At 39.5% G+C, this 26,543-nt stretch overlaps 1 protein-coding gene across 1 annotated transcript; it reads right to left on the reverse strand.

Moving 5' to 3' along the window:
• Window positions 1-26,085, reverse strand: LOC139719195 (protein PHTF2-like). The gene is made up of 20 exons (XM_071630627.1): window positions 25,814-26,085; window positions 20,504-20,758; window positions 19,204-19,260; window positions 17,941-18,022; window positions 17,088-17,184; window positions 16,579-16,690; window positions 16,056-16,180; window positions 15,105-15,608; window positions 14,369-14,538; window positions 12,863-13,104; window positions 11,749-12,037; window positions 10,833-11,005; window positions 10,713-10,739; window positions 10,004-10,165; window positions 9,391-9,522; window positions 8,484-8,570; window positions 7,645-7,800; window positions 6,461-6,556; window positions 3,098-3,223; window positions 1-998 (listed from the first exon to the last, which is right to left on the reverse strand). The coding sequence occupies exons 2-20, from the start codon at window positions 20,573-20,575 to the stop codon at window positions 978-980; spliced, it is 2,730 nt and encodes a 909-aa protein (XP_071486728.1). The 5' UTR covers window positions 20,576-20,758; window positions 25,814-26,085; the 3' UTR covers window positions 1-977.
• Between the last annotated feature and the right edge of the window lie 458 nt (window positions 26,086-26,543).

The following is a 26,543-nucleotide window of genomic DNA, read 5'->3' on the forward strand; positions in this document are numbered from 1 at the left end:
CCATGCATGCCCTTGATTGTTGTGTCCATACCATGCAAGGTACAATGGACAGCTTCGCCAATCACAGTTCACCATTCACGACAAATTTGTCTCCGCAAACAAAAACAAATGTAAGTCATCTCACATTCATCTACTTGTTAATTCTGTGACACATTTCACAAATTTTTCTGTAACAAAAACTATAAAATGTTCCCACCCTAGCACACAAAATAGCATAATGATTTTTGTTTTGTTTGTTTGTTTTTTTAAAGAATAGCATAATGATTGTTTTGGGTTTTGTTTCGTTATTTTAGTTTTTTGACAAATGTGTTTCTATATCCTCAAATATAGACTGGTAAACAAACACAATCTGTTGCACCTTTAAAGACAGCCTGGTAGCTAAACCTTTCTCTCCTGAAATCCCTTCATCCTCAGACACATAACAACAAAAGAAATGAGATGAATCTTGATAAAGTTCATTAAACTTTTTTTTTGCTCTCTTTGCATCTCACTAGATATTTATGACTGAATTGAAGTCATAGCCCCCTCAGCATCAAGTACAATTTTTTTTTTTAGTCCACATTTCTAAATATAACAAGCAGGCCTCCTCCTTTGTTTCATGCACTGCATATTTCTTGTAAAAAAGATAAATAAAAACTAAAAGTTACAAAGAAAGTAACATCTTGAATCATTCGTCTGGCATTTTCTTCTCATCTGGTGCATTCTGCATTCCTAGCGATAAATAAATCGTATTTCAAATTGCACTCGTTTTCTTGACCTCCCCGTACCTACTTCGCTCACCTCACCATCGCTCAGAAATGTGAAAAAAAATCCTTGCAATCCTTCAAAGACAGCACAACATTCATCACAGGTTCGGGCGAGCGAAAAAAAAGATGTCAGGCAGACCTCAGCGACGGAGTTCATTAACGAGACCAGTTGACAGACGATGTCAAGCCAGCTCCATGCAGCGACAGAAAGTTTCATATTGCACATCCACACTATGCCTTGATTTTCCACAGCTGTGAGAGAGAGAGAGGAGAGGCGAGATAGAAACAAGGGTAGACAATGACATTTAAAAAAATTACACAAGCAAAACTAGAAATGTCGCTTCAGCGACTGGTTATACCCCCGCCAAACAACATTTCATAAGCTTTGGTCAAAACAACATTTCATAAGCTTTGGTCAAAAAACTGAGGAAGTAGTTAAATCTGCAAGATCTTTCCTTGATCTTCTGCCATTAATATGCCATTACCATGGCAACGTACTTTCAGGTACTGTCGAAAAATGCGTCTTGCACATCTACAACCAAAGGCACACATCTGTACCAAGTTTCATGGAAATTGGGCAAAAACTGAGGAAGTAGTTTGCAACACAAAATTTTCCATCATTTTGGCTCATAATATGTGAGCTGTTACCATGGCAACATACTTTTTGTCACTGTCAAGAAATGTGTCATGCTGACCTATATCCTAAGACAAACATTCAATATGAATTCCATGAGAATTGGAAGAACACTGATGAAGCAGTTTTGCCATGAAGCATTTTGCCCTATATTTTACCAATAACATGCCGTTACCATGGCAACGCACTTTTTGCCACTGCGGAAATATGTGTCTTGCACATTAACATATTCAGATGAATATCTGTACCTAATTTCATAAAAATTGATCAAAAACTGTGGGAGGAGTTCGCGACGCAAGATTTGTACCCATTTTTGCCCATAATATGCCGTTACCATGGCAACGTACTTTTGGGTACTGTCAAAAAATATGTCTTGCACATCTACAACCCAAGGCACACATCTGTGCCAAGTTTTATGGGAATCGGTTGAAAACTGAGGAAGTAGTTCGCGACGCAAGATTTGCAACGGACCGACCGCCCGACCGCTGACCGTCCGCTGATTCCTATATACCCCCTTCAAACTTCGTTTGGCGGGGGTATAAATATTCACTACGCACAGATATATATGAGGATAAAAGTGATTCTTATTATCAACAATCTGAGACCAGTCACAATACAGAATCTATGTTTCAAGTTTATTTGTTTTTCCAATTGTTTGTTGCTGTTTTTATTTTCTCATATTGTATTATTTGTTTCATGTGTATTAAAAGATGCGTAGCCTATTGATTAAAGTCGGTTTTCTCATTTTGATTTTAATTTCTTCTGTCATAACAAGAGGTGCATTATTCACTGACAATGGTAAAACATCTTTGGCAACACAATTCACGGAGCAAGTTTGGAAGGCATGGACTAGCCGACCAACACAAATTTATCTATTGTGTTATTTTCCCCTTTGAAATTGTCCACAAATGAAATCCTCTCTTTACCTGTTCTTGGCATAGTGCGCTTATGGCTTTACATCAAATGCAAATGGTCGATTAAGATTTAGGCTGCTATCATTTACAAAATGCATACACACATTGCTGAAAGTGTTGTAATTTCAGGATCTGTGAAGCATATTGCAAAGCGCTTTGAACAGAAACTGCTGATTCTCATTCAATGATTAAAATTTATGTAGTGCCCAAAGAATGCATGATCTTTCTTTCCACATATACTGCTTATGATATCCCCTCTACTTGTTGAAGAAACATTACTCCATACGCACTGTAACATTAATATACACTACATCACTGTATGTCAATAACTTATAGATTGACCAATGGATAGATATATAGAAAGATAGATGGATAGATAGACAGATAGCAAAATGGATAGAATGATACATTCATACATACAGAGAGATAAGAGTTAAAAAATAGATACAAAATAGTTAAAAGCAAGAGACAGGTGTAGATATAGAAATATATTTAAAAAAAAACAGATAGAAAGATAAGATACGCATGGATGGATGAAAACATGAATACACTGAAGATTGATAATATGTATATAGACTGATGGACAAGCAGCGAAGATGGGTTTACATATTATAGATTTAAAGGTATAGTAGAAGGAAAGATAAAGAGATGGACAGAGGTGAACAAATAGAGAGACGAGATAGACATCCACAGTGTGACAGACAGACAGATAGATGGAAACATAAATATATAGGCAGACACACAGACAGAAAGACAGATACACGTAAGACATTCCTCAAGCAGATAGCTATAGGAGGACTTACTTTCAGCTTGAAGCCAAGGAGCTCTGTGAGGACCCCGGAGAACGCTGATAAAACCAGAACCCTGGTGATGTTGTACAGGACCGGATTCATAGAGAGACCAGACAGCTTGAAGGGCGTCTCCACCTCCTGGCGGAAGAAAGACGGTAACGTGGGCACAACATACCACTATGAGTGCACAAAGGTCACAAATCCATGAAACTCTCTCATGGTAATGGGCCATGGGGCGATGGATCTCTATGACAGTGATAATACTACTACCGGATACCATATGAAATTTGAATAATGAGTAAATTTTTATCACAGGATATCACGCCATGAGAGTTGTGGGCAAGTGCACAGCATGACCAGTCTCAGCATGGACTAAAGGTACATGTAATCTTATCACAGGTCTTTAAACCCCTAATATGGCAACTGTCACGGTATTACAATGTCAGTTAAGCTTTAAGTGCAGAGAAATTGGGTCACAAACAAGCACTATCTGTGAACAACTTATGGCAGAGTGTACATAATAATGTGATATACTAACTTTGCTTTTCGGCATGAAACTCGAGTAACAAACCATGAAAAACTTCAGTTTGACCAATTTTCTAGTACATTGTTTGAAACAAAGTTTGGCTACAATGGCTATACTGTGGCACTCGAATTGTTGACGTGACTGCACATGTAAGTTGAAACAATAGGCTATCGGATCGAAAGGCATATTCCCCCCCCCCCCCCCCCCCCCCCCCCCCCCCCCCGATCTGAAGTGACAATGTAACAATTGGTGACATCGAGATGTAAAATGGACTTATTGAATGCAATATAAATATACAGGAACGTGTTGCATTACAAAGACTGACTTGGAGATTGCTGGTACAAGAAGTTACTATTCTGAATGAGATGATTTTATACCAGTGCACTCAGTGGGTGATGTAGTGAAAAAACAAAACAAAACAACAGTACCAGAAGATCCATCTTGCTGGCATAATTTGCAGGAAAACAACTTCCTTTTGATAACCTCTTTTCTTAACAGCACCAGTGGCCCTGGGCAAGCAGCTGTAAGAAATGCTAGATGTTACCACAGTAGAGGCAAATATTGTGACTTCAAATTTTACCAAGTCTTTGTACAGCAAGGTGCCCTAGTGCAACAGCTACAAGTCTGAATAATCTGCATGATTATAGACTGAATTAGATCAAATATGTTCGCCCTGGTGCAACAGCTACAAGTCTGAATAATCTGCATGATTATAGACTGAATTAGATTAAATATGTTCAACTGTTGGTCGCAACCACAAGTAAGTATATGTGACCCGCTACAACAAAAGGATCCTAAAGTTGCTGACGGCTGAGCCGAGAAAAACGAGTTTGAAATCACATCATAAAAATTGGTCAAAACAATCGGATTTCTGTTTTTGGCATAATTTTGTAGTCTAATGTTTTGTCTATCATCTGCTGAAATTTTGAAGCTAAATGATCAAAGAAAAGGCAAGAAATCAGTGTTTTTCTGGACCTTGATTTTCCAACTTTCAATGTAACAGAAGCGTGTCCTAAGATTTGGATTTAGCGCCGCCGCTACACTCTGCCCTAGCAATGAGGGAGTGATCTTATTGGTCAGTGTGTGGCATCCTGATTACTGATTGGTCATGCCTAGATCGCTGGCGCTTAAGCTTGAATGAACATCGCTGAGGTCGCTAGGAGCACACCTTCTATTGTCAAGCGGTCAAAACTGTCTTGCCTCCACTTGATCATGAGAGCGTCGGAAGGAAAACATTGAAGGCGTCTTTCTCAAAACTCTGATTTCCTCAACCACTTGACATGCTCCAATAAAATCATCGATATCTCTGCAACCGAGTACTTTTATGAGTTGTGTTATATATGAAATTAAGGAAGAAGTGTAAGGGAAGTACGTCATGACATTTTCAAAAAATTGTCCACCCCCAACTTTCGGATCCTTTTGTTGTAGTGGGTCACATATATTCACGCTGGCTATAGATCACACTCAGCTAACAATACAGTAGGAATGAAGGTCTGTGTGATATAGTATACCACCGCTCTGCTTTAAATCTTGATTACATGAAACACAGACAACTTCCTACATCGTAAACACAAAATGTCTCATCCACACTTCTAAACATGTAGACACCAATCATGATACAAACAAGGATGATTTGTGTCAAATTTCAGGGACAAAAATGAACATGACACGCTCTGCCATGACGTCACACTATATACTCATACGGAGAGCGAGAAAAAATGTGAATAGCATGATCAATGGCACAATGTTTACAATGAATGCTGTATAGCATCTCTGGGTGTAATGATCCACTAAAAATGGGGCAGATGAGGAAATATGACGAGTTTGAATCACTCATTTTGGCACAAAAACAAAATACCTTCACAGCATCCAGCTCCTGAAAAATCACACGAGACAAATATTTCACATTTTGGACAATTTCCTCCATGATACAAATTTGATTTATCAAGGGCTTTTTTTCTTTCTCTCTCTCTCTCTCTTCTCATGAAATTCTGTCAAAGGTGAACTTCATTAGAGCTTTTACAGGGTGTGGTCATTGTCACCTCTAACGCATGTGAAATTATACATGTATTTTAAAGTTCTCTCACATTTTACAAATAGCAAAAGTATCCAGAGTAGACTAAGTATTGCTGTCACAACATATTAGGTGTCCCTCTCGATATTCAATGGCCATTTTCCCTTTAAAGGTAATTTCAAAAGAACTTAACAAATTACTGTTTAATTATGTATGCTGTGTAACATCTGTGGTTTAAATAGCAACTTGCAGTGCTATTATTTCTCTCTTGCAGAGAACAGAATCTGATTAATGTTTTACGTTCTGCATTATTAAATCTACTCTAAGTCTAGATTCTAAACTTGTAATGTGACAAATGATGATGGGTTAACAACACCAATCAATCATTCCTACAGCTGCATCCTCCTGACCATGTCTGTAAGGATGCATACAAGCATTCCATATTTTGTTCACATAGCTCCTATGGGAGTCTTGTGAAATACAAGTTTCTTGAGTTTATCATAAGCTAAATTTTTCTGATTTGGTAGTCTTATGAAATAAAATGTTATAATCTTGACTACATCCTGAATGCAGATTTCTGGAGGATAAACATTCCAATAAAGTGAACCGAAACCTCATTTTCTTTCCTCATTTTCAACTAATTAATTATATTCATTTCTGGTCAGTTTCATTCTGTTTGCGTTTGTTACCTCTATAACTTATCATCAAAATATGTAAATACACCTCTAGTCCGAAATGGAACTTGCCTGGAGTAGTATGCGCCCCCACACATACTGTGCAGTTTAAGAATGTACCATTAATGATGAGGGGTTTTAGTGCCAGAGTTGCTGCTTACCTTGAGGAGTTTGGATGCCAGTTTGAGGACGTTGTTTGCCAGCATCAAGTCGTCCTTCTTGTGGGGTTTCCTCTCCATGTTCAGATACAAGTTGATCTGTAGAGGTGGGCCGAGGAGAAAGTTAAGATGACACCAATGCTCTGACTAATTCTCTCTCTGAAGACAATTTGATTTTGTTACGACAAATGTTTACATTAGCTGCAATCACACTAGCAAAAGATCGCAAAGTTAAAGCTCACGATCTATAAGATTTTCAAGTTTTGACGGTATGACCTCAAACTTCTTGCGAAACTTCTCACAAAACTTCCCACTCAAACTAAGAATATCTAATGAACCCCCGCAAATCTCCTCGATCTTTGGGCTGTGTGAACACCAGCACCTGAACTTCGCAAATTTTGTCACATGACCAATCCACATGTTTGCGGCATTGATTGATAGTTTTCTTGCGGGTGGTGCCTCATTGGGATGCACCTTTGTAAATTATTAAGTCACAATCATTAACCGTCAGACGCGCCCTTTCTTCCTTCTTGCGTACATGCACCAGCGACCCAAACTTTGAGAACTTAAAGGTCGTGAAGTTTGGTTGCCGTTGTGGATGAACAACCAAAGATCGCAAAGACTTTTGTGATCTTACACTTTGCTGTCTTTTGCCAGTGTGACTGTGACTATACTCTACAGACACAGAGAAGTTTGTAGCTGCTTCCATCTTTTTGGGGCCACGGAAAAAACAACACTGAAACTGCTTTGTGTTAACTGGCTTCTAGCCGCATACATGATCTTACCTCTAGGGCGAAATGTCACTGAATTGCTGAGAAACCCCCCCCCCCCCCCCCTAATTTGTATACTTTCAGATAAACCTACAGGAGAGTTGTGATCATTGTCTATACTAGCTTGAATAAATACATATGACAGCTATCATTATTAGCACGATGACAAGGAAGTAGTGTTTCAGTCACTACTTTTATGGGATTTACCTGACTGTAATCATAGTTGCTCTGTTCTGAACATATTCATTTCATTCAAGTCAACTTGAATAAAGATCAAGTTGAAAAAATTTTCTTCACTGAGAAATCAAATCTGTCAAAACGTGTTTTGTCAAATTCTTATAACATTTTGATATAAAGGCATGATATTGTCACAGAAATACAGTATGAAATGTATCAATCTTGTGTATCAGATTTCACCTGTTCAGTGAGCAGGACCGAAGTGTTCCTGAACTTCTTGTTGATGTCCGAACCAAGGGTGATAAAACGAAGGAGGAAGGGGCTGAGACAGAATGTCCAGGCAACCACCTCCCAGTTGTACAGCTCAGCCAGGAATGTGCGACTGCTGTGTAGCAGCTGAAAGGCAATGATGTCAATCTTATGAATTTTCCAGTTTAACACTTTTCGAAAAAGCAACAAATGCATCCACAACACCAGTGCTAGGGGATATAGTTTAAAAGATATTGCCTATACAACACAGTGGCAATATTACAATGCTCAGTATTTACAACACGTTGTAAGCAGCAGTCGACACTTTTATGATGCTTGAACTTAGCTGTAACTTGACAAATATCAACTTCTGCTTGATTTCTACGACAAAATTCATGATAAGATTCAAACACATAAAATTGTCCATTATTGGGTGTAAATGCACAGAAGTATTTAACCCTAAGAATCAAGTAATTGTCAAGAGTTACATCTCCTTTTTTCGTGCTCTCTGTACAGGATAAAATCTACTCGATGTGCATATAATTTGGACATCAAATGCCATGTCAAATGTCATGTAACAAGTGAGAAGAAACAGCTGTCCTCCTCAATAAATGGTTGCCTCCTATGAGCTAAACCTCAGATGTGACAGGAGTGATTTGACAAGCACATTGGACAGAGGAGTGATTTGTAAAGTACAATGAATCCAACCAGCCCCATCACCTCCAAATGGCACTGACATTGTGCAATGTTGTCAGCAAAAACAAAACAAAACAAAACAAAACAAATGAGTTGCCAATGGCAATGACAGATGAAATCAAGGCATCCCTCACCTCACTGCACAGGATTGAGACAAGCATGAGAGTCACCAGACACGCCGATGAGACGATGACGTTGACTGACCGCTGAGGGCCACGTTTCTGTCATTTGAAGAGATGATATAGAGAATGACAAGAGGAAGATCACACACAACTGTTTATATAATAGCCGACAGGTTGGGAGAATATGGACATGTCCCCCCCCCCCCCCCTAAAAAAAAAAAATTACACCAACAAAAAAAAAACAAAACCCAGGAATGTTCAAGAATATAAACTACAACACATGCAAAAGCGCAGCCATAAGTAATCATATGCAAATGTATGTTCATTGCCACAATTCTCTAGATTCATCAGTCTTGAATGGATACATGACTATCTAGGTGTTTTTTTTTTTCCAATTCTAGGACAATTACTCCCAAGACAATTACCCTAGAACCTCCCCTTGATCCTAAACCCTAATCATAATCTTCACTCTAATCCTATCACTAACCAGTAATTGCCCTTGGGGGTGGAGGAATTGTCCTGATATTATATTTTCACTTGATTCTTTAAAAGGAATTTAGAATAAACTATATCTCACCCCTCCACCCTGCCCTGATTGGGTACCCGGGCTGCTTTTGCTGATACTGTAAAACATAATATATTCGCGGCATGAAATTTTCGCGAATTGGAGCTGACAGCCTTTTTCGTGGCATGAAATTTTTGCGAAGTGCCACTAGCGTTCAATCAATACAGTGTAAACAAGAACTTTCGCGTGCATTTTAATTTCGCGAATCTTGGCGCTCGCGAAATTCGCGAAATTAAAGTGCATGCGAAAATTCCTCGTTTTACAGTATTGTTATGAATGCAATACGGTGACCTTATAAGATTAGCAAAATAGGACCATAAGGTGACCTTGTAAGATAAGCAAGATGGGACCAACCTTGAGGAAGGACCTGAGGGACAGCCAGGCCTTGATGTTGCTGACTCGGTCCAGCCGAAAGTGAGGGAGGGATGACTGTCGGGCCCGCCGGGCCGAAGTTAGGTGGGAAAAGTACTTGGCAAAGAGGCAACGCTGTTGACAAAACAAAACAAAAATACAAAGAAATAAATAAAGGTTTGCGTGCATGAAACTTTCACGAATTTAGCGATGAGCTATGATTTGCAAAAGTAAAATGCATGCAAAAGTCTTTGTCAGCGCAATCCAGTACATGTACAAAATGTAGTACATTTATGTAGCTTGATGTGTGCGGGTTAGACTTATAATTCTTTCACAGTTGGCAATTTGTGAAAGTTTTATGCAGTGAAAAAGGGTGCGGCTCCAATTCACAAAAATTTATTGCCCCAAATGATTTTTGTACTACAGAATACTAAAATTTCTGACTTGTCATTGCATTGCATTGATTTCTTTGCATATTATCACTGGATTTAATGGAAAGAGGGTTGATATTTTACTACACACAGTAGAAAAATAAGACAGCACCTTTTGCTTTTAGGTGATGTTATGGAAGACATGGTGGGACAAAGTTGCACTGTGTAGTCACTGTGTACTGTACCTGCTTGTAAGTTCTCTCCGCAACTGAGATGAGGAAGAAGAAGAGGGAGCTGAGGTAGAACCTCTCGAAGGAGGTTACCACGGTAACAAGGAGGGCGGCCCAATGCATCTGACACAGCATGTCTATCGCCATCACGGGCCACTGGCAGGACAGCCACGGGACCTGGTTGTTATGCTGGTAGGTCATGTGAACTCTGTGGTATTGAGGGGAGTTGATGAAGACAAATACCATCATACTTTAGTGAGTTATAATTCAAGACTGGTAATGAGTTTTGCTTCTACTAGAGGAGACTTCATGATAACAAGCAACACTGCTCAGTAAGACTCATTTGGATTCGAACCAGCACCTTAACATGACTGTGAGCCATTTGATTGAAAGGCAGATATGCTACCGACTGATCCAACTCACTGCCCTGAAATAAATTTGTATGGTATTAAAGAATACTATGCAAACAATGCCACCATCATGTGACCAAGACGTGTAAATGTGACTAAAAATATGTTGTCAACTGTGCTATGGTGCCACATAGAGCATGTGACCAAAACTGCCCTACTTTGGCATAAGGAAGCAAGTGACATACCATCCGAATTTGAGTTATTGATGTTTTCATAATTCACATAATGAGTTCTTCTTCCAGGCCAAATTTCATGCAGAAACACTCATCCTACTAAGAGATATGTTAGATAAGACATCATGACAGTTCATTGACGTCAGTGTCAATGACAGACACATTTTGCTCTTTCACAAGAAATGGCACTTTTGTCACTTGCTTCCTTTTGCCAAAGTAGGGCAGAAAAGTGTGGGTGAATGTCAGTCATCGATAAGAGACTAACCTGTACCAGAGCGGAATGATTGCGAGTACGAAAGAGAAGATGAAGCCGAGTTTGACGTAGTCCGTGCTGGCCTGGACGGAGTGGACCTTGTTGTTGATGGCGCAGCTGATCTGAAGAACGCTCATGTCCGTCTTCTTGCAAACGTCATCTTCAAATATTCGCACCCTCACTGTTGGCATGGCAACGAGACATAAGCAATATTTTGTGCATCAGGGGACCGATTACATACGTAACATAGTCTGAGGAAAGCAGAGATAATGCATAACACCATGCACATTTGCTAAGTACCCGCAACTTTGATATTCTTTAGATTTAATGAAGGTGGCCATTAACGATTATTTAAAACTAAATGCACCATAAGATTATGGTTCCTGACTAATGAGCTGCAAAGTGGCAATTCTGTACAAGGTGGCATATCTGCTGTTAAACTGACTCTGCACAAAATTTCAGTGAGTGGAACTAGAGAACTAGGCAGCATTGTTTCTACCTTGACAGATAACTATACAAGCAGATGATGGTTGATATGGGTATAATAGAGTTTGAGAGCTGCAGCTGCTTAACTTTACATCAAAATGCATTGTACAGGCATAGGCCAGAAATACAGTTCAATGCTCCCAGCATGTGCTGTTTATGAATTTCAACTTGTCCCCCTCCCCCCCCCCCCCCCAATAAAAAAAAAGAAAATAGAAAAAAAAAAAAAGGAATTGGCATAACTCCTGGGCCCCATTTCACAAAAAAAGATATGATAGCAACTCTTGCTGGAATAGCAATTGTCATGGTAATGGCAAGAATCCAGTTTCCAAATTGGATGTTGCTATGGGAAGCTGCCATTCCAACAAGAGCTGATATCCTAACATCTTTTATGAAATAGGGCCCTGGAGAGAATCTTACTCTATCTCTACTGTCACTCACCCTTGTTCAGTCCACTGCTGGAGACACTGCTGGAGCTCACCATACTATGGATCAATTTGAACGGATCCTCAAAGTGGGAGTCAACGACCTCCTGGGCCCTGACCTCTCCTTCGACCCTGGCTTTCTTGTCCTCCTCCTCCTCCTCATCGTCAACGGTCGTGGAGCCATCGTCGTCGTCGTCGGTGTTACCCGAGTCGCTGCTGAAGCTGGACCCCTCAGCCCCGGTCTCCTCCCAGCTCCCCTCGTCGAGGTCTGAGTCGACCGGTCGCGAGATGGGCTGGAAGTATTTCTGAGACAAAAAATGTGAGAAAGAGTGAACATTTTGCCAGTGTGAAATACCTCACACTCAACAATCTACAGTGTAAAATTACTAGGTGATCTGTTAACCTGCATGGGATCTTTGATAGCTAATGATTTGATGGCAAGGAGTGTACCCCACAGAGAAAATAATCATGTTACTTGATGCAGAAATAGCATCTGCTTAAAATAAATACCAACCGAAGTTGGATACTCAAGCAACATAAAAGAACAGAAAAATAAATCTGTCTTAGATGCTCAAGCTTTCAGCAATATTCAAACATGTTTTGCATATTAATTGTAAAATGTGCACAAGACAAAAACATATTTCTTACTTGACTCAGGAGGACTTAGCAAGAATTTAACCACCATGATATATGAGACAAATCCTACCACTATTTTAGGTCTTTGAAAACAGGCTCATAAGTAATGTCTTCACCTGGCAAGTAACTTGGACGGTTTCTAGCTTAAAGAGGTTATGTACAGTTCACAATATTGTTTTATCAATTATTCTATTACATTCCACTAATGGGCGATAAAATCATTTACTGTGGCATACACACAAACATTTTCCTAAAGTTGAAAAAACCACAGCTTATTGGAAATGCAAAAAGTGTGAGAAATATCCAAATGTCTTACCACTTAATCATACACAATTTGGCCAAATCCACAGATGGAGTATGACATTCCTTCCCCCTCCCTTACTCTGGGTATGCCAGAAACCGCAGGAAGTTTATAATCTTTTCCTTTGTCAGCAAGCAGGAATGTTTATGCACCCAGTTATAAGGTACAGCTCTGGACTGAGCTCTCCTCTCACCTCACTTTCCAGCCGGGTGTCTGGGGAGGTGTCGCCCTCTGAATCCAGGGACCCGCCCGACTGCCTTGTCCGGGATCGGCGGCCCTTCCTGGTGATGCTCCTCCCCCTGGGCTGTGGGGAAGCCTGCCCCTCACCCTGTGTGATGCTGGTGTTATCAGAGGGAGGACCCTCGCTGTCTGACATAGCCTGAGAGGTGTCCTGCGGGCTCTCTTCTTCCACAGGAGAGAACTTCCGGGCTTTTTCTGAGAATTAAAATAAAAAGGTGACTGGACTTTTGAAAGAGATAACTTGAAAAATTGACACCCATTTACATAGTATGACACAGGGCTCATGAGTTGGATACTGATTTGATTTCATGCTGTTATTTGCAAGTCATGAAGTAAATTGATCCTTGCATTAAGTTCACTGCCAAAATGAAGATAGGAACTGTCACTTAAAAGGCAATGAAAACATCACAAACAGCACTAGTTTTGATTCATCTACCAGCAACTTAGCCAATTTTGCAGTGGGTGTTATTTAATTTCTATTCTATAATATCTTGTTTAAAAAATGCCCCATTACCCTGACAAGCAATATTTTCATACTTCAACACATCACGAAGAGGAGCCATGGGGCTCATTAAAGGACAAGTTCACCTTCATAAACATAGGGATTGAGAGAATGTAGCAATATTAGTAGAACACATCATTGAAAGTTTGAGGAAAATCAGACAATCCGTTCAAAAGTTATGAATTTTTGAAGTTTTTGTGCAGTAACCGCTGGATGAGAAGACTACTGCAGTGTATGAATAACTTATATGTCACATGCGTACAACAATACAAGGAAAATATAAAGAGAATTTCACAAAATGCCATCTTTTGAAAAAAGTACACATTCCCCCTGACTCGTTACCGACAAATGTTATGGGTAATATTATTCCCCCTACCTTTAGAAAGAGGCAAGTCAAGAGCTCTTTTATTATGCGAAAAAAGTGAAAATATGTTGAATTTTCTTTTACATTTTCTTTTCCTATAATATACTGTTGTACGCATATGACTCACAAGCTGTAGTAGTCTCCTCATCCAGCGGTTCCAACACAAAAATTTTAAAAATTCATAACTTTTGCATCGATTGTCCAATTTTCCTCAAACTTTCACTGATGTGTTCTACTAATATTGTTGCATTCTCTCAATCCTTATGTTTATGAAGGTGAACTTGTCCTTTAATGGAGATAGATACCGCAGCCAGCTATTCACATTACCACATAAGCCTGTGGAGCCTGTAGCATTTATAAAATTGTTTCTAGAATAAACCACTTACAGTTAAGGTTTATTTAGAAAATAAGTGATATATCCTTGTATTTGTGGCTTACATGTAATTGCACAATTTCTATGTGGTGGGATGTTTTGTAATACAACTGAACCATGGCCGTAATATGCATCAAATGTGATAACTTGAAAATTCCTTAAATCACTGCTCCCAATGGTAAACATTGGAAACCAGGTGGATAATATCTTTTCTCTTCACCTAATATTGAGACTCTGTTGAGTCTGCTCTTCTTAGACTCTCTCAGGGTCTTGGCAGAGAAGCCAGACAGACCGTTCTGTGCTGAGAGAATGACATTTGACCTCTGTGACTGAGCAGCTGGTTGGCCGGTGGGTGGGCGTCGCCTGTACGCCTCGGTGGTGTTTGGTTTCCTGGAGGACAGACAAGTGTAATTAATATTTTAGTCTGCTGTCAAAAAAAATTTTCAGAACAATTCATAATGATATAAATTAACCAATCATTGTCTATTCAGGCATGTAACACTGATATTGTTGACTGTATCCTCACCACAGGGTTTGCAAGGCAGTTACTTCGCTGGCTCGAAAGAGGACTAGGTCAAAGTCAATATTTATGAAGTGCTGCCTACAAATTCACAAAGCATGTAATCAATGGTGCTAACTTCATCCAAACTAAGGGTTTTGCAGGACAGTTACTTTGTTGCCTAAGTCGGGAAAAGGTCAGAAGTCAGATATACACAGTATGAAGTGTCACTTACAAAATAACAAAGTCCCCTTTGACATATAAATTCATATACACTCCAAATGGCTTTAAGATGGTATCTATAGATTTTATTTGGCTCTGATGTGGAAAATGAATGCCTCACTACAGCTTGACAGCTTGACTGTAGTCTTTAAGACAAATAGCAGTATTGCAATTTCTACAAGCATATGCATGTACTTCAAACAGATTTCCAAGTTAATTCTCTGGGACACTTTACCTATAAGATGCCTGTATAATGTCCTCTAGTTCATGATCGAACTCCCTTGGGGATTCCCCAATGAGGATGTCTCCAGTCACTTCCATTTCGTCAGCGGGGGTGTTAAGGAGGGTGAAGTCCTCGTCCACACATTCGGAGACCTCCTCGATGGCGCTAGAGGGAACGTAATGGGCGTGGCCCTCTTTGTCCTCCTTTTCTGCATTCTCCTCATTTTGTGCAACCTCTCCACTTTTGTTCTTCATCCCCCTCCCCGCCGCAGGACTCCCCCTTCCCTCTAAGGGGGATCCCCTCTCAGTACTGTTGGAACTTCTGCTGGGACCTGCCGTCTCCTTCTTCTTCTCTGCACTCGCGTGATTTAACTTTTGTGCTGCCGCCGCTTTGGATTTCGGAGAGCCGGCTTTGGCAACGCCGCGCCCGTCCCGGCTCTTTTGTGGGGATGATCTACTGCTGGCTGCAGCTTTAGTGCTGCTTCCTTTGGCACGGACATTTTTTGAACGATGCAAGCTGGGGAGGAGGTAGAGAAAAGAATTTGAAGAAGAAAATGTTGTCAATTCCAATCCAATCATCTGTCTGCAACTAGGGTCAATTCAAAATTAAGCCACTGTGCTGAATGTCAATGACCTCTGTAATTGAAACTGCGTTGTATGAAATCATGACTCAACTGTTACATAAATTTGATAATGATACCATATGGAAAGACTTGAAATAATCTTAATCTTAATATCAATAGAAAGGTAGGATAAGCAAAAACTCCTTTCCAATTAATCTGTGATAGATGAGAAGAAAATTATCCGAATAAAATGATTAAAAAATGACAATTATAATCAAAGCATACAGACTGTCAGGTATCTCATAATGAATTCAACTTTTCAAATGAAAATCCTCACGTCAACAAAAGACACCAACTGAATGTAGGAACCATCAAGATGGGGGTGAAGTAACTAAACTCACTTTCTCCTTGAAGATTTTCTAAGTAGTGACTTTGTTCTGGCATTAGTGGACACTACTTGGGTGTAGGTTGTGCCCAACACCAACATCAATAGGATGGGACCATACACTTCGAAGGGGTAGATCGCCTGCAAGAAATCAAAATGTTAGTCAAGTTGGTATCGTTGTCATGATACCAGAAATCTTTAACTGAGTAATGGTGAAAATTTTGAAATCATATGATTGTACTCCTCTCAGGTAACATTTCATGAAGCATCTTGAGACTAAGTACCGGTACTCATACAAGAAACTTGTTCTTGAATGTTTCAAGGCGCTATAAACCTACTCTAACAATTATTCAGCAAGATATATTTAATAGCATCCAGTGGTTGCACATGATTTAAAAGCATGCAACCATTCTGAAAAAGTTGAAGAAATATCTTTTGCATGTCTCAAAGCCAAACAACAACAGGTGAGCATGTAGGGGATTTTTTTTCTTCAAAGAAATGTGGTGGAATGAACTTTCTGACTGTGTTTATATCCTCACCTGTTCTTCGGAGGTGGATTGGTAGAAAACAAAGATAGTAATGCACAGTCCCTGGAGGAAATAGAGCACTAGAAGAGAGAAGAAAGTACTCCTTGATAGCTGCTGTCTCCACCTGAGGAGAAAGGTAAAGGAGAAAGAGGATGAGATGATGCTTGTTTGTTTCATTTCCATCTGAGAATATGGCTGGATAGCTCTTATTCAGCTATATTAGCTGGTCTTCCACAGGGGCCAGTTTGATATAAGGCGGGACCACTTCACACTGGGTTACACACCCTGCTCTTTGGATAGATGGATGGATAAATGAAGCGGGATCTTTTACGTGCATGAGTTGTGACTCTCTCACACATGGGACCTCCATTTTACGTCCTATCCGAGGGACAGAGTGTTTTTGCCTCTTAGTCTTACTAGAGGGGATGGTATGATTACACACAACATTGCTCAGTGGCACCCGGGAATCATCATCATAATCATCACTTCATCATTTGCTAACAGTCTCCATGGCAACCTACCATGAGTAGTAGAAAGGAAAGAAGAAGACTCGGAGTAGCCCCTTGCGAGTGGTAGCAAACCAGGCGTGCTCAGGCTTGGCCTTTGTGAAGGTGGAGCCTGCAGATCAAGAAAAGAGAAACCCAGTGGTACATATGCTTCTGCTTATACGTTGTATGCAATTTCTCTGTTTATCTGATGGAAATGAAAATAAATTTGAATCTTGAATCTTGACTCTCGCATGCACTGCCATTGTGTGGGAGAGAGATTACTACTGGGACTTTTCCCCACTACAATGTTTCCTGTGCTTATGGATTATGGGGAATATCACAATATTGTGATGTTCCCCATAATCAGTCATCTTGGACATATGTTCAAGATGACTTTTATGCAGGTCTGCCAAAATTCATACACCACAATCAGACAGCTTCCAAAAAACAAATCAGGGGGATACGTACTTGTGTGTTACATGCATTTCAATGGGAAGAGAATTCCAAATTAGGAAGGTTTTCACATATTCTTGTATTTGACTGTTTTAAGAAGTTTTTCACAAAATATAAAGGGAGAAGTAGCAACTGTGTTTTTCTTATTGAGAAGAGTTAGGTAAGGCCCAAAGTGAAGCTTATCACAAAGACATTATCACCCCTTCTCATTTGTACAAATTGGACCTAAAAGGTTGTACATCATGGTTTTAATGAAAACTCAGGAAATTTCATAATACCACAACTTTATATTTTTCAGATTTATAACGAAACTTTCACTGCACTTGAATTAATTTTCACTCCATCTGTTCACACTGACTCGACCTGAGTGGATAAACTCAGGGTAGAGTTTCTCTTGATGCAGAAGTCCAGTCATTATCTAACCGTAACGTACCTCTGACAAGGTCCACATCGATAAGTTCTGTCTTCACTCGACCAGTCTTCAGATTGACTCCAGACACATTCACTCCAAGACCCTATTACACCAAACACATTGGAAACACAAACATTGGTCTCTGACTGGTGAAAAACAACAGCAAAACTGAGACGCAAAATTCACTATGACTGAAAAATGCATTGTTCACTGAAAGAGGGAATATCTATCAGTATCTGTTCATTTACACCAGGTCACTGAATCACTAATATGATCCACTTTAAAATGCAGACAGTCTGTGTTTTTTGTTAATCATTATGCATTTTGCAGACATTATAGATTAGTCATCTAACTGTATGCAGAGTCTTTCTGCTGTTCACATAAATATTTTATGAACACACATACACTCGATCTACCTACCCAATAATATATCAATCTTCACAGCACGTGTATGTATCTCTTTCTATCTGTTTTCTAAATTGTATCTTTCTATCTCTCTGTTTTCTACATTGTATCTTTCTATCTCTCTCTCTACATGTATCGATCCATCCATCCATATATCCATCCATAATATATCTATCCGTCTATCTATCTATCTATCTATTTATCTATTTCTCTGAGTTAAGATTAGTCTGGTGGTAGTCTGCTACTGCTGTAGTAATTGTTACTTCTTATTTAAATTCCATTCTAAAATCACAATCTTAATTCATCCTTGGAAATAATGATACTCCATGAGATGTTAAGATAGTATAGTATTGGTGGAGATGAGGATTGGGTCTCCAACTTTTTGCGAGATGCCAAGAAACCACTCATGAAATAGTACAAAGCATATAATTCTTAGAGGAATTCAAGATTTATTTTATGAAACTCTGTTTTGGAATGGCTGAGACGTCCAAAAACAAAGTAAAACAAAGTGATCGTAATAAAAGGTGGGTCCTACCTTTAATTCAAATTATTCTGTTTTGGATATATCTCAGCCATTTCAAAACTAATATTCATCAAATAAACATTGAAACCCTCTTGGAAGTACATGCTCTTGCACATTTCATGAGAGGTTTCTCATTATCTCGCCATAAAATGTTAGAAACCTGAAGTTAGGTCTCAACCAAAACTATACGATCTCTTTAAAGGATGTCTCTTTTCACAACAGCCGACCACATCTTGCACCGGCCAGCTCCATCCTGGAGTGTAATCTCACAGATAAATACGAAACCTGTCTCTACATGGAGACTGCGAGAGAAATGCCTTCCCAATGTTTAGATAATCGTCTGTCATCTCACAAACCTGTGATTCCTTCTGTTCCACATGCTCCTCCCACAGCTCCTTGTCGTACGCGCCGATCTGCCGGTGAAACAACGAGGCCAGAAAGGGTGCAATGAATTCTTGGTATTGTAAACACTGTATGTCACATGCCCTTTGATTTGTTTTGAATGGTGCAACCTCCACGCGACAAGAATATTCTGCATGTATCATGCGCTCTTATGAAATCTCAATACACCAGACTACATGTACCATAGGTATCCATGGAAAACAAACCACACTGTAGTCACTCTAATTTCCATTTCTGACAATTGTATGATTATAATCATCAAAAACAAATCTGCACAACCACAAAGACAAAACAAATCTCATGTCGAAATCAAAATGTATATACTTAGAACTGCAATCAAGCACATACAGCTCTTCTACAAATAGATATATCAAAATCATACTCCTACAACAAAGTGCATGCTTCATAATGGACTATGTCCAATAGTGGAGGCATTGTTCTTTTTCAGTCACTATTGAAATCTTTTCATGATGTTTTAACATTAGTGCCAGCATTTTTGTACATTGTATGTAGGCAGATTACCATTGTAAGCTGTATCTGGTATGAAATCAGTGATCAGGAACCCATGAAATTATAATCGTCTCCTGTTACAAGGAAATAACCAGCTTTTGACTTGCATAGTTTAAGATATTATAGATGATACAAAAGCTGATCTTCATTTCAAAGAGAGAAGTCATTACGCAAAATTCTTTTTGAGTTTCTACCCACAGCACACTGTTTCATCACTCTCAAACAACACACAATGTCATGCAAGCAAGAAATACTGCATGGTATCACATGACTAGTAATACTGTGTGGTATGGCTTACGTAGTCTAGGTCAAATCTGACAATATGTCATACCCTCTGGCTCTGGTCAATGGAAAAAACAAAAATACAAACCTCTAGACTATGGCAAGTTACAATTTAGTAAATAAACTTCCAGAAAGTACAAAGTGACGTTTGAATAAGCTACCAGTACCTCACTTCTTGCATTATATCTAGAGGTTTGGGTATAAAACCATTATCTGGTACATAAAAAGCCCAACATGATTAATATAATATACATACAATATAAAAAGGTTGGATTCTAAAACAGCAACAAACCACAAAATTTGACCAGTTTTAACTCCCCACTTGCATCACAGTGAGCTACAGAGCTCTCAAAAATTCTGTGATTTGTTTCAAGTCAGGATACATACAACTGCATTGCAGCATTGAGTTTTGAAGTGAGACTAGTACAATGTATGAAATGAATCCACTTTTTAAAGCCTTACCTGCTGCTGGAAGTGTGCAATGGCATCGTTCAGGTTATCACGCGCTGGAGCCTGGTGCCCTGCCGTTGCCATGCCAACCAGAATCTACAGTGTCCTCTAATATGCAGTGAGCCCTTTGCAGAACAGAAGTGACATCAACCTAGCGAGTCCATCTGGGATTAACCGACGTTCCACACTTTAGCCGAAGAAATGTTGCAAAGAGACTTTGCCAGTTGGTATAGATCTGTCAGAGCATGTCTTCAGGCCTTCATTGAGCTGTGAATGCAACAAAGAGAAAATGCCACATTAGTGCGGGGGTTGTCTCTGTCCCTGCAAAAGGATGTACCGTACCTGACTGTCTTTCAACTTAACTGCAAGCAAACACTGAATTGAGAGTGCTGTGGGTAGAGCAAATTTCAGTGGGAAAGAGAAAAATCCTTCTTGCACGAACATGCCAGACAAAAGAATCCGAATCACATGCCATGGCATTGCAGACGTACAGAGGGAAAAATGAATGCAAATGAGCCACAAAGTCAGTGAACAGGAAGCTACAAGCCCACATAACTGTAGATGGGACCTTGGAGCTCATGAACCGCGAAAGGTCCTTCATCCAACGTGTGATGTACATATTTGTACATGAAAGAATAGACTCTGAAGGTCACACTGCTAACTGGTTATTGATTTTAAAAGCACAGTGGAGCTGGTTGACAGCTTTCCCACCAGGGGGTACCTGCATAGATTATAGACCAGCATTTTCTTGTAATACATTCATGGACAACCGTAGTATACAACTAATTTATACTAATTGACAGCCAACACAGGCAGAAAAAAGATAAAATGACAATAACATCCAGGTGTCAGCCTTATATGACAGGCAGGCAGTTCATCACTCCATCCAGACAGCAAAACATCACAATTGATTGCGTGCAACTTTCTGACATTGTTGACGTGTTTATAATAATGACAATTTAAGGGACTACAATTGTACTATGTGAGAATTGTACATACTGTATCTACATGTATCACTATCTCAAGGATTTTTATTCTTCTCATTGGCAGATCTTTTGACAAAACAACATTTTCCTCCACAACAAAATAAACACCCCAAGTGCCAGCATTTTTGTGACAAGTCATGTAAAACTATCCAAACAGAACATACAATGCTCTGTGGAGGCCAGCTTGCGATCAGAATTCCTGCTTGTTCTACACTTCCAGTTTTCTTTCAAGAGGTGATTTAGCAGTTAAAAAGCAAAATATATTTGATGCTAACTGGTGTGTAGCATTATTGGGAAGGAAAAAATCTCATACTCTGCCAACAATAAGTCACACAGTCACACAGTTGACAAGTCATCTCCTCTTCATTCTCCTTCAATCATGTCTCCTTTTTTCTCTTTGAACTTCTTTTCTTCCTTCTTCTGCTCCTCCTCCTCCTCCTCCCTTCCACTCCTCTCATTTTCTTCCTCTTCGATTTTAGCTCTATCATCAACGTGGCAATGCTGTATTTTACATTCCCATCTGCTGATAAGATCTCATGAAATGATAGCAGTACTACAATTTTGATGTACAATTTTCTACAGTCACACTTTAGCAAGACAGTCAGAAAGTTACTTGAATGCTCTTTATGTACTATTTCAGATTACTTCCTTTAGAACTGTCTTGCAAATAACATTCATCAATTGCAGTTTCATACTGACCTATTAAAAATCTATCATGATACAATGGTGCAGATTTCCATTTTCTCAATCTTAATCCGAGTTGTGACAGTAAGACATGTACACTGTATGATATCTGAGTGCACTGAATTACAGATAAGTTGCAACAATGTAGGCCTACTGTACACCTGGTATTCCTGTCCTATCTCTGTCATTACTCAATTCTCTTGTACCAGTATGTCCAGTGTGTACAGTACGTTCAGGGAAAATGGGTATTTCCGCAGTGAAAGGGAGCATTTCAGGGATGTGAAGTTATCTTCTGCTTCCACAATGCGTTACATTTTTGTATCCAAATACAATATGATCTTTTAGAACACTTTAATGAGAGAAAACTTCACCCCAAATTGCTTCAAATAAACAATGTTCTATTAAAATATTTGCCAGAAATTAAAATTTTGGGGTGAATTGACATCTATGTAGAATACCCACGTACAGTACATACTAACATACAAGGTCAAATAACAAATGTTCATTGAAACTTTTGTGTTTTTCAACTGAATGGGCTGATATTGATTAGAAAGTGATAACAACAGCCCAAAATTTCTAGTGAACATTGTGTCCTATGTAACGAACATGATCTAGACTTGGTGGTGAACATTACTTGGACTGACCAAGAGGGTACTACACTTGTAGGACTGACCAAGGAGTCACATTTTTGTCATTCCAAGTAACATACACTCACCATCAAGTCTAGAAATGGTATAAAAGACAACTGGTGTTTCTTAGAATTTTAGGGTTGTTATGATCTTTTCTGATCAATATTCATGCACAATGGAAACAGAAAATACCTGACATCCCTGAAATGGTCACTTTAAGTACTGTGGAAATACCCACATTTAGCGTCTTGAATGAAATGTGAGCAAACATGATTGCAGGATTGTACAAAAGGGAAAAGATGTCTGGTTTCTATTGGGTGGGGGGGGGGGGGGGAAATACAATGTAAACACTCTGTTTCACTTCTCTGTTTGCATGATCATGTGAACACAGAGCTTCAAATTTGTACTGACTGAAGTGTCAGGAAATGGTCGTAGACAATACTTTGAAATTGAATTTATAGACAATGCTTCAATGCAAAACATTATGAAATACCCCTTCACTGACACAATTTTTTTCCCTGACGTAACAAATCACTTGAGGAACATTATCCCTAGGCCATGTCCTACATATTAATTGTGGCAGCAACTTTACGATAGCTCTATGATGCTACGTACATGTATGTAAAGTGTTACCCGTAATACATTATAAATGCACATACATACAAGTACATATGTGTGAATGATGCACCAATAAATTTTGATAGCCTCTATACAATTTTTCCCTTACCATACATGTAATATGGCCCAGACAATCCAAACGAGAGCAAAGTTCAGTCTGTGTCTATATGTGTAGCTGCAGCTGCGTCCGTTGCATCAATTCTTCACAAGACTTGCAACTCCTGGGTTGTGGTGTTACATACCTCTGTGAGGAAGTGTTTACTATATGAGGGACCAGCAAGATCTATTGATACCACACTGACACAAAGATCAGCTGGCGCAATCAAAGGGCCAGGCTATTATGTAATCAAATGCGATGGCCTGTGTAATGAAGGGATTCCCTTCCGATGAAAGACCGACTATTGTTTGGTCCACATCACGTACTTCCTGTACATGGGTTATCCTGCACAAAGTTCTGATCTCACTATTTCAAAAAACAGGAATATTAACAGAAACAACCCACAATATGTACTCTTTGAAATCACTAAAGACTGGTTAGTGATAAGGTTAGAGTAAAGACTAGGGTTAGGATTAGGTTTAGGGTGACAGTTTGGGTTAGGGGTAGGATTACGTTCAGATTAGGATTAGGAATAGAGTCAGGGGAAGGGTCTGGGCTACTTTGTAATTGCCTAGGGTTACAAATATAATTGCACTAAACCCATTCATAATACACCATGCCAAAAATATGCTTATTGTCATGAATTTCTACTATGTTACAATCCCTGCAACAAAACATTTTAAATGTATGTACAGTGTATGAAAAAAAGTGAAAAGATTTCTGGGTATGGTAACGATTGGAACGTAGGTGCCTACTACCTGAAATACTTCGTTACAGCCTATTGCAGGCATAAAAAAATACAAAAATCAGGGTACCTGGGTACTAGTACTACAAACTCACTTGATTCCCTGCCCTAGACAACTACAACTGATTCTGTTGGGTATACTAAATGAACAGGTAGGCCTACGTACAATTATCATACCTGCCATAACTCGCCATGGGACCCATGCCCAAATACCCATTCACAGAAGTGAGGAAAATACACTGTACATGATCTGTGCATGATAATTTCTTCTTCTTTTTTATAATGCTCTGACTTGTCTCTCTGTCTGTGCTGGATGCAGTGGGACGCTTGCAAGAAGAGTACCCAAAGGTTGGTGGACGGCAGAGTTCACAAAGAAAGTGAACCCATAAATACATGCACCTTCAAAGTGATTAGTTTGCTGACAAATTCGAGTACCCACCTACTCTATCAGTGTGGAATAGTAATTTGAAATAGAAAGTCTATATGCACAAGATCAGGTTAGTTCTGGCTTTATTTTTCTCTTTACAAATATTTGTAAAATGATGTCAGACTTCAGTTTCATGGGGCTGATTCATGTGAGGAGAGGCGAAAGCTGCAGAAAAAAAGCACCAAAAATTTGGAGTCCGACCAGACCGATAGGTGCGGCAGCTCTGTATTTAATAAGCGAACCTGCTGGCGGCATCCGTGTTGCGGTTGATTAAAACTTGATTTTTGTCAATAAGTGCAGACGGAACTTTTTTCTTTTTTCATCATGGAGATTGGACGTGTGTGCATGGAGGTAACTCCATAGTGTGTTTTACAAAAAATAACTGTGCAAACTTGCAACAATTTATATGTCAGATATGAGATGGATGATAAAATATAAGTGAACAGGGGGCCTCATGAGCATGGCTGGGGTGCTCTAGACAGAAAAATCGGTCTGTCCAGAGGAGTATTTTATATATTTTTTTTTTTACTTTATCAGCTCTCCTCCGTAGATCCATGATTCAAGAAGCCAGACGCAATCTCCGCGGAACATATCCCTGAAGACCAGAGACAGACCGATCTTTCGGTCAAGGGGTGCTCATGAGCAGGAGCCCCCCTCATGAGCGGGTTTCCCAGACTAATATGCTTTTGCGCACGATCGAACCTTGGTACATGGTGTGGGTGTTGATATTTTACTTTTCCAATGATGTGATGATCCATAGCATCCCTGCGAGTGCGAGTAGCTGCATGTGTTGTGGCTGTGCACTGTGCTGCACACTGTGGATCCACATATTCAGAATTAGATCTCTGACTCTGTCATATTGTTTTGCCATTATTTAATTGCTATAGCCTGTATAGGATCTATAAATTATCTTTTTGGCTCTAAAATCACAACAGGTTACGGTGAGTGTAATACTAGGGTCTACCACTACCATTAGATTATCGTGTTGCATAACTTTGGCCTTTGCTAGAAACCTACTCATTTAGGGCCTAGGTACCTACTGTCTACATGTAACCACCCTCAAATAGCCAAACCGTCGTTTGTTATCACCCATGGCCATAACAAGGACACTTTTGTCTTTTAGTTTTGGTACTCACCTTTCTTGTCAGTACTCGGCTCAAAAAGTAGAGTTCAGTTCATTTCAAAATCGAATCGATCGTTCAACTTGAATAGAATGATGATGTCTCCATTAGTTGGGCCGTATTCTAACGGCTCTTCTTGGCTCGCAATGTAAGCAAAAGCATCCTCTTTTGTGTAAGATTTTGCAGCTATCACAACCATCACACCGATAGATGGCCTGGATGCACTACCTCTGTGCAAATTTACACTTCGGTTCCGTTATGCTAGCACACAAAAACAACACACAGCAGCTGTTGTGTGTGAAAAGACTACTAATCTCTGTGTGTATCGTTGCGTTTAGGTAGGAAGAGCATAGCGTAAGTACCAGGCTCAAAGATATTATTTATATTCGATAATATTAATTCAACGAAGTCAAATTGAGTAATATGAGGCCAAGAAATCCCCCTTTTCTTCAAAAAGTATTATATGAGAGATTTTTTGTTACAATCTTGGTATGTTTTTCTTCTTCACTGGGCAAGAGTATTGTCAACTGAGACATATTTCTACAAGTATTTACACACAGTCTTGATTAGAAACAGTACGAGCATTTCAATGAGGCCTTGTACCATGTACCACTGGGATCTCTCAGGTACTACAGTACTCTACTGCTGTAAAGTGTATGAATATTGATGTTATCAAGGATACTAGGATACTAGACACTAGACAGCAGGCCCGTAGCCAGGGGGGGGGGGGGGGGGGGGGGGTGCG

Source organism: Diadema antillarum, unplaced genomic scaffold (genome assembly GCF_040938485.1).
Source record: "Diadema antillarum isolate AM-2024a unplaced genomic scaffold, OU_Dant_1.0 scf00000009, whole genome shotgun sequence".
Taxonomy (NCBI): domain Eukaryota; kingdom Metazoa; phylum Echinodermata; class Echinoidea; order Diadematoida; family Diadematidae; genus Diadema; species Diadema antillarum.